The 9,393-nt window shown below is 45.5% G+C and overlaps 1 protein-coding gene across 1 annotated transcript; it reads right to left on the bottom strand.

Moving 5' to 3' along the window:
* Positions 1 to 901: 901 nt before the first annotated feature.
* Positions 902 to 3,339, bottom strand: LOC119354948 (SWI/SNF complex component SNF12 homolog). The gene is made up of 2 exons (XM_037621714.1): positions 1,728 to 3,339; positions 902 to 1,616 (listed from the first exon to the last, which is right to left on the bottom strand). The coding sequence occupies exons 1-2, from the start codon at positions 3,227 to 3,229 to the stop codon at positions 1,538 to 1,540; spliced, it is 1,581 nt and encodes a 526-aa protein (XP_037477611.1). The 5' UTR covers positions 3,230 to 3,339; the 3' UTR covers positions 902 to 1,537.
* Positions 3,340 to 9,393: the final 6,054 nt, after the last annotated feature.

The raw sequence follows: 9,393 nt of genomic DNA, 5'->3' as shown, positions 1-9,393 counted from the left end.
GTTTTGTCCGCCGCCTCCCACGGATGACAAGTGGTTGTGGCCCACGCATGCTGCAACTCCGACTAGCCACATGTCTCAGTCTATCCTTATCCACAAGAGATAGTGTTTGCAATAAGGCTTCTGTTGCAAAGAAGGTTTGCAACAAGACTCTTGTTGCAAAACGACTAGACCGCAGTTCAACATCATCTTGATTGCAAAATATTTCTGCAACATCATTCATATTGCAAAAGTCCTTCCATAGTATCACCTATGTTGCAAAAATGTGAAGCTGTTTTTTTTCTGCAACACAACCTCTGTTTCAAAAGTTCAACATAAACTTTGTTGCAAAAGGTTCTGCAACATTGCCTTTGTTGCAATGATGAGCGCATGGCCGGGCCACTTGATGTACATGTAACGGTTATTGAGGCGGCAGATCTTTCAAAGAAGACCCACCGACCGACGCGTAGCAATTCCCCTTTCAGAAGCATTGAAACCACAACATACGTCAATTGAATTCTATTCTGGAAACTCCACATTAATTGTTTTCTGTATTGGGAACTCCCTAACAGGGTGGGAATCATGTAACTGTGCTTCATCCACCATTCACACAGACTCATATCTAACGGCCACGGAGTGGTCTGATGGGATCCTCAGTAGTCTGATCTCTGGCGAAACCTAGCTGTTCCCTTCTCCAAATGACCCAATCAACCCTTTTTAATGTTAGACTAGTATGTACTCCCTTCGTTCCGAATTACTTGTTGCAGGTATGGATGTATCTAGATGTATTTTAGTTCTAAATACATCCATTTCTGCGATGAGTAATTTAGAACGGAGGGAGTACAAGTAACCGGTCGCAACATCAGAAAAAGTACTCTCTCCATCCCATAATATAAGACGTTATTACATCAAAGGGAGTAATTGATTGTGATAATAGTAATAACCAGTTTTATTTAAGAAAGACAAGAACAGTAAACAGGGCCAAGATACAAATATACCCTATCACACCCTGGGAACACAACATGCAAAAGCGGTCATAAGCACCATACCCTTGAGGGCCAAAACTGAACAAACTGATCATCAAAGAATAAAGGGACCCACGGATAAAAGAGAATGGGATGGCCCAAGAGACACACCAGTTATCATAATCCTCGAGGTACTAAAGACAAGGACTGAGGCATCTCTTTGCATCTCCCTCCACTTCCACGTTCAAATGCAGAAGGCCCACTTTCTCAGGTCATCTCCACATCTTCCTCATTGACATGGTGCCCAGTGAGAAACCGTTGCCCCACACGCCATACAAACCTAACCTTGCAGCCACATTTAAATAAGTAGATATGCAAACTAAAAGATTTTTCCAGTTCAACATTTACCATGACAAGGAGGGGTAACATATAACACACCATACAATAGGTAAACCATTTGAGCAGACAAAGGAGGTAAAACTGCCAGGTTCCTCCGCATCATCTAACAATTTTCTTGTCACTACCATCTCTGAAATTATACTGATACAGGACAGACGACTTGTTTCTACACCAAGGGAACTACAACAATCTTCTCCTCAAGAACCACCAGCACCAGGGCCATCGTTGCCACCAGGCGGTTTACGATTCAAATATCTTATAACAGCATCCTCAACCCTATTTCAGTGGAATGAAAGAAAGTTTAGTCAGCATATCTACACACAACATATGACAAATATAATAAATATAAGTAACAAACTGAAGCCTACAGGCACTGCTTAAGCTTACCATGGCTGGTTATAGAAGTCTGCACGCCTTTCCCTTTCAATATTCCTACTCGCTTCACCAGCAACAAGCTTCAAATCTTTACTCTGGGATGCTATCAACGCATTAATGAATTCCACTGGGGACTGGCTGAACCCAAGGAAGAACGCCCTCCTCCTACGATGCTCATGGATCTTCTTGATTGAAGCAGATATCACCTCATCACATGCCTCAATGTCCTTGTGCTTCTCAGTATTGGCAAGAAATGCTGTCATCTCCTTCTGCAGTGGGAAAGGAACATCTACCAATACATCATAGCAAGCACTCGAGTTTGCTCCATTCCCTGATAGCTTGATCTTATGTTCCAAGTTGATGGGCGGTGGAGGAGCAAGATGTTGTGATATCTTCTGAGACAGCATAGCAAACCTCATTTTATCCTCCCCAAATACCTTCTTCAGTTGGGGGTCACACATAAAGTACGAAGGGTCACTGGGATTCTGTAGCTTCTTTGCCTTGATGTACTGCCAAAGGGCTGCAATCACCCTTGCACGAGTGTCCACCTCGACCCCAAGCACCTCCATCAGTGGCTGTGACAGCTTGAACTTCTCAGGGTTGTAATTCATCTCCAGACGGATATTGGCAAGAAACTCCTTATCCCCTTTCCTCTTCACCTCAAACCCTTCCTGCGGCGCAGCAGACCGTGCATTCTCCCAAACGATCAGTGGGTTCTCTGGGTAGAGTGACGAATCAAGAGCAATAGTCACCCTCTTAAAGAACGAGGAGAATTTCGGATACACTGGGTTGTGCTTCGGCACAACACTGGCTGGGTCCAGCTCCGCGCCGTCTTCAAGCACACGGCCAATGATCTTGAGCGACCAGGTGGGCGGATCGCCATTCTTGGGCGGCGGGATGGTGCGGGGCGCCTGGTTGGCAAAGGTGTTGAAGACGTAGATGCGGAGCGTGCGCTGGAGGGACGGTGGTGTCTTGAGCGCCTCCTGAATGTCCACCTTCTTGCGCGCGAGCGCTGCGTCGACGCGGGCCTCGAACTCGAGGAGCTGCGTGTAGAGCGCGGACTCTGGCAACAGCGCGGCGACGCGGTCCGGGAGTTGCTTCTCCGGGAGTTTGCGCTTCTTGTTGCGGCGCGCAGCGGGGGTGAGGTCGACGCTGCCGGAGTTAGCAGCCTTATAAGCGGCGGCCATGGACGCTGCGGCGGCGGCGTTGGAGGTGGGTGCCGGCGGACGCGAAGGGGGCTTCTGGGGAGGGCGCTTGGCCGATGCGGCGGCGGAGGCCGCGGCCGCGGCCGCGGCCATTAGTGGGGTCTGGGGAGAGGAGGCTGCGCCCATGTGAATCTGGAAAGCAGGATTGTGGCTAGGCGGGGTGTGGAAAAGACCCTGGAAGGGGGAACCGGCGAGAGTGGGGGGGCGCATGTGGTTATGCGGGGTCGCCGGAGAGCTTCCCGGCGGCTGCTGCTGCGGGCGTGGCTGGCCGGGGTTGGCGTTGGGATTGGGGTTGCCACCGGTGGCCATGACGGCGGTGGGGCGGGGAAGTCAAGATCAGATCTCGGTGCGAAGGGGATTTGGGAGCTAGGGTTTGGAGAGGAAGAGTGTGGAGACGACTGACAAGGTTTCCGGTGGGACTAATATTTGGGCCTTGTTCATGGGCCGGGCTGATCTGTGGAGGCTTTAAGGTTGTTTTACGGAAATACCGGCTGAGAACGTTCCCCGTGGGAACGAAATGCCAGCGAACCACCTCTGAACCACGCCATCTTCATCCGGTGGATGGCAGTTTTTGCAACAACAACAAAAAAAACCTCTTAAAGGAAGAAACTGTCATGGCAGTTTCTAAAAACTGTCACCCTTTATTCTAAGAACTATCAACCCCTGCCCACATAAAACGCCTAATAACTGCCACCCAAGGCCGTTCGCTTGCCATGCTGCTTCTGGTGAACGTTCGCCGGGTATGCACGTCCTTATTTTAAGGGTTCTTTCGATTGGAGCCTATCAAATATTTAGCACTAGCATGTAAAGTATATAAAAAAGCTTGTTTCAAAAAATAAAGTATAAAAAAATAGTAGCATGTCTTAAAAAACATTTAGTAGCATTTATTGCTCAAAAAAATAGTACTAGCAATTTATGAAGAAAACATTAGCATATTCTAATATATAATAACATGAAATGTATTTATAGCCATCAAACTTATCAAGAAGTTGCAGTTTAGTTTCTAGACTTAGAACCTGCTCTATTTTGGCCCTCAAACTTGCTAGGGGGGTCTGCGTATGGGTCATGTGCATGTTTCATCTCCTTGAGCTGACATGGCCAGTGTGATCCATCCATCGTGGCACATCAATATTCATGTGTTGTTGTATTTTTTTCCTAGCATTATTCAATGACAATAATCCCACCCCTTTTGCACCCTAGCACATAATGGTAGTTTTATTTCGGAGCCAGCATTACTAGCTTGAACCTTAACACCTCATATTAGCAGGGTAATACACATATCCTACAATGAACTCATCGTTTTTTCTCCATGAATCTCTTTATTATAACTTATGGTATGGCTATTAGATCATACCTGGCCAAACGGGTTGGTGCTTGGCGGGCCGATCCAGGAGCACGGCGGCACGTCACGCGACGGACCAGGCCCGACACGGGCTAATCTGGTCGTGCCAGGCATGCAACACACCTTGGGTCGTGCCTGGGCTGCCAGCCTCAGCACATGCACGATTAGTCACGTGCCGGCACGTGGCACGACATGACACGAGGCACGCGGCAGGGCCCGCCTGGCCTGCCTCGATCGATGGGGGAGCGGGTGGGCTGACGAACGTTGCGGGATTGATGCGGGAGGAGCGGGGGGGCGTTGGAGGGGTTTTAGAGGGGTTTAGGGGGGTTAGGAGGGGTTTGGGGGTGAAGGGGTTAGGGTATGTTTTTCTTTTATAAAAATCAACATCTTCGATTTTTTTAACGTTGGAGGGCCAAATTTGTTCGAAAATTCAACTTTTTTTGCTATAAGTAGGGCTGCCCACCACACATATTTCTCACACTCAAACATGGATGACCACAACAATGAACTTACCTTCCCACTCTCCGATTTCGACCTTGGGATATGGATTATAGCCTCTACCCTCCTAGCTCCATTCCCACTACTGATCCCTCACCCGAGCAACATGCGTACACCGATCATCCCACTCTCGAAGCCCATACCAATCCCACTCCCGAACCCGAAGCTCACACCAATTCTAGTAGTGGGATCGGTTCCTCCACCACCATGGGTGCAAGGAGAATTCATCGTAGAACCTCCGCGGCGTGGGATCATTTCGATGAAGAAATATCCGTGGTGGCCGGTGTCCGGAAGGTGAACGCAATGTGCAAAAGGTGCCAGAAGTTATATACTGCAGAAGCCAAGGCAGAAACCGGCCACCTGAAGAGGCATGTGGAGGCCCACGGGACGGACGCAACGACCGCGTCGAGCTCGGCAGCGGTGCAAACTCAGCTCAAGTTCAACCCTGACGGTACGGTACGCAATTTCACCTACGATGCTAATGTTCAGCGAGAAGTTCTATGGCGTCTTATTGCTTCTAATGATTTACCACTAGGATTTGGTGAATCTGACAGTTTCTTAGAATATATTCAAACTTGTCATAATCCTAATTATAGACCGGTTTCTAAACAAACTACATCTATGGATATTAAAAAGCTATACCAAACCGGTAAAGAGAAAATAAAAGATGAACTTTTTTGTGTCATTAACATCTGATATCTGGACTGGTCGGGCTAAGCAAGACTACATTAGTGTGGTAGCTCATTATGTTAACGAACATTGGCATCTACAATAAAGAGTCATAGGATTTGAATTAATTGATGTATCACATAGTGGTCCAAACATTGCTGAAGTTGTACTCAAAGTTGTGAATGATTTTGATCTTGCCAACAAGGTTTTTGCCGTAACTTTTGATAATGCTTCAGCAAATACCGGTGCAATGAATATCCTGACTCCTATATTATGCGTATATGTTGCATACTTTTTAATGCATCAACGTTGTGCTTGCCATATCATTAATCTTATTGCTAAAGGTGCTTTACATTTATGTGAACCACACGTTGAAGTCATACCCACTGATATTTCTTATCTTTCGCATTCAACTCTACGACTTGCAAACTATAAGAGATATTACATTGCTCCAGGCACAACTCCTCATAAGTTTAATTTAGACATGCATGTTAGATGGAACTCTACATATATGGTGCTTAAGGCAGTTATCCAAGACGGAATATTGGCAACAAATTCCACTGTTGTGTGCATTTGCATTTATCTTGGATCCTAGAGCTAAACTTGAAGGGTATCGTAGTGCACTCAATGTACTATCTCTTTCCCTAAGTTTTGATTATACTAATGACTTCGGTAAGGCTCGTGAAAAGCTTTATGAAGTTTTTGCTAAGTATGAGCAAAAGTATGCGGGAGTTCGAATGCAACGACCTCCATCAGCACCTATTGTAGGTAAAAAGGAAGGAGCGTGGAGCAAGATCTTTGGTTCTTCGTCCTCCTCTACCACCAGAAGCTCTTCCACATCAACATCTATGCTAAGGTGGCGGGGAGTTAGCAAAGTACCTTAACCATGACAAAGTCATGTACAATTTAGATAATGAGGGGACTTCAACATACTGCAGTGGTGGCAAGAACACAAGCTTACATATTCGATGCTTTTCCATATTAGCACGTGATGTGTGATACGTCTCCAACGTATCTATAACATGCTATTATATTATCTGTTTAGGATGTTTTATATGCATTAATATGCTATTTTATATGATTTTTGGAACTAACCTATTAACCTAGAGCCCAGTGCCAGTTTCTGTTTTTTCCTTGTTTTAGAGTTTCGCAGAAAAGGAATACCAAACGGGATAAAACTTTCGTGATGATTTTTCTTGGACCAGAAGACATCCAGAGGACTTGGAGTGCAAGTCAGAGAAGCCACGAGGCGGCCACAAGGATGGAGGGCGCGCCCCCACCCTTGTGGGCCCCTCGTGACTCCACCGACCTAATTCTTTCACCTATATATACTCTTATACCCCAAAACCATCAGGAGAGTCCACAAAAACAATTTTCCACTGCCGCAACCTTCTGTACCCGTGAGATCCCATCTAGGGGCCTTTTCTGGCGTCCTGTCAGAGGGGGATTCGATCACGGAGGGCTTCTACATCAACACCATTGCCCTTCTGATGAAGCGTGAGTAGTTTACCTCAGACCTAGAGGTCCATAGCTAGTAGCTAGATGGCTTCTGCTCTCTCTTTGATTCTCAATACCATGTTCTCCTTGATGTTCTTGGAGATCTATTCGATGTAATACTTTTTTGCGGTGTGTTTGCCGAGATCCAATGAATTGTGGATTTATGATCAGCTTATCTATGAATATTATTTGAATCTTCTCTGAATTCTTTTATGCATGATTTGATATCTTTGTAATTCTCTTCAGATTATCGGTTTGGTTTGGCCAACTAGATTGGTTTTTCTTGCAATGGGAGAAGTGCTTAGCTTTGGGTTCAATCTTGCGGTGTCCTTTCCCAGTGACAGTAGGGGCAGTAAGGCAGGTATTGTATTGTTGCCATCGAGGATAAAAAGATGGGGTTTTCATCATATTGTTTGAGTTAATTCCTCTACATCATGTCATCTTGCTTAATGTGTTACTCTGTTCTTTATGAACTTAATACTCTAGATGCATGTTGGATAGAGATCGATGTGTGGAGTAATAGTAGTAGATGCAGAATCGTTTCGGTCTACTTGACATGGACGTGATGCCTATATCCATGATCATTGCCTTAGATATCGTCATAACTTTGCGCTTTTCTATCAATTGCTCGCCAGTAATTTGTTCACCCACCATATTATTTTCTATCTTGAGAGAAGCCTCTAGTGAAACCTATGGCCCTCGGGTCTATTTTCCATCATCTCATCTTCTATTTTCCATCATACAAGTTTCCGATCTACAATTTTAGTTTCCGATTTTACTTCCCTATAAACCAAAAATACAAAAAATATTTACTTTACTGTTTATCTATATCTATCAGATCTCACTTTTGCAAGTAACCGTGTAGGGATTTGTAGGATCGAAAGTATGTCTAGAGGGGGGTGATTAGACTACTTGACCAAATAAAAATCTAGCCTTTTCCCAATTTTAGTTCTTGGCAGATTTTAGCAACTTTGGACTAGTCAAGCAATCTTAACACAATTCAAGCAAGCATGCAAAGAGTATATGAGCAGCGGAAAGTAAAGCATGCAATTTGCAAGAATGTAAAGGGAAGGGTTTGGAGGATTCAAACGCAATTGGAGACACAGATGTTTTTGTCGTGGTTTTGATAGGTGGTGCTATCGTACATCCACGTTGATGGAGACTTCAACCCACGAAGGGTAACGGTTGCGCGAGTCCACGGATGGATCCACCCACGAAGGGTCCATGAAGAAGCAACCTTGTCTATCCCACCATGGCCATCGCCCACGAAGGACTTGCCTCACTAGCGGTAGATCTTCACGAAGTAGGCGATATCCTTGCCCTTACAAACTCCTTGGTTCAACTCCACAATCTTGTCGGAGGCTCCCAAGTGACACCTAGCCAATCTAGGAGACACCACTCTCCAAGAAGTAACAAATGGTGTGTTGATGATGAACTCCTTGCTCTTGTGCTTCAAATGATAGTCTCCCCAACACTCAACTCTCTCTCACAGGATTTGGATTTGGTGGAAAGAAGATTTGAGTGGAAAGCAACTTGGGAAGGCTAGAGATCAAGATTCATACGGTAGGAATGGAATATCTTGGTCTCAACACAAGTGTAGGTGGTTCTTTCTCAGAAAAAGTAAGTTGGAAGTGTAGGTTCGTTCTGATGGCTCTCTCCACAAATGAAGAGGTAGTGGAGGGGTATATATAGCCTCCACACAAAATCTAACTGTTACACATAACTTCCCAAACTCGGTGGGACCGAATGGTTAAACTCGGTCGGACCGATTCAGCAAAGCTAGTGACCGTTAGGGTTTTCGGTGGGACCGACATGCAACTCGGTAGGACCGATATGGTTAGGGTTAGGGCATAATGTAATCTCGGTGAGACCGATTACACAAACTCGGTGAGACCGATTTTGGTAATAAGCTAACTAGAGAGTTGGTCAGGTAAACTCGGTGGGACCGATCACTCATTTCGGTGAGACCGAAATGTTACAAAGGGAAAACAGAGAGTTTACATTGCAATCTCGGTGGGACCGATCGCTCATCTCGGTGGGACCGAAATGTTATGAAGGGAAATAGAGAGATTACAACCCCATCTCGGTGAGACCGAGATCCCTATCAGTGAGACCGGTTTGCCTAGGGTTTGTGGCAGTGGCTATGACATTTGAAACTCGGTGGCGCCGGATAGGAAGAATTGGTGGGGCCGAGTTTGACTTTTGGTTTAGGTCATATGTGGATGTGAGAAAGTAGTTGAGGGTTTTGGAGCATATCACTAAGCATTTTGAGCAAGAACCTCATTAAGCAACACCTCATCCCTCCTTGATAGTATTGGCTTTTCCTATAGACTCAATGTGATCTTGGATCACTAAAATAGAAAATGTAGAGTCTTGAGCTTTGAGCTTCAGCCAATCCTTTGTCCTTATCATTTTGAGGGGTCCACTTTTCTCATCCATGCCATGCCAATCATTGAGCTTTCCTGAA

The sequence above is a fragment of the Triticum dicoccoides genome, chromosome 2A, assembly GCF_002162155.2.
Source record: "Triticum dicoccoides isolate Atlit2015 ecotype Zavitan chromosome 2A, WEW_v2.0, whole genome shotgun sequence".
NCBI lineage: Eukaryota > Viridiplantae > Streptophyta > Magnoliopsida > Poales > Poaceae > Triticum > Triticum dicoccoides.
The sequence above is the reverse complement of the archived record's forward strand: the minus strand, read 5'-3'. Positions and strand labels throughout refer to the sequence as shown.

Bases quoted from the DNA above. Each gene is read 5' to 3' on its own strand.
- LOC119354948 (XM_037621714.1), bottom strand. From the start codon at position 3,229: ATGGCCACCGGTGGCAACCCCAATCCCAACGCCAACCCCGGCCAGCCA. The intron at 1,617-1,727 runs GTAAGCTTAAGC...CCACTGAAATAG, and splicing joins GACTTCTATAACCAGCCATG to GGTTGAGGATGCTGTTATAA.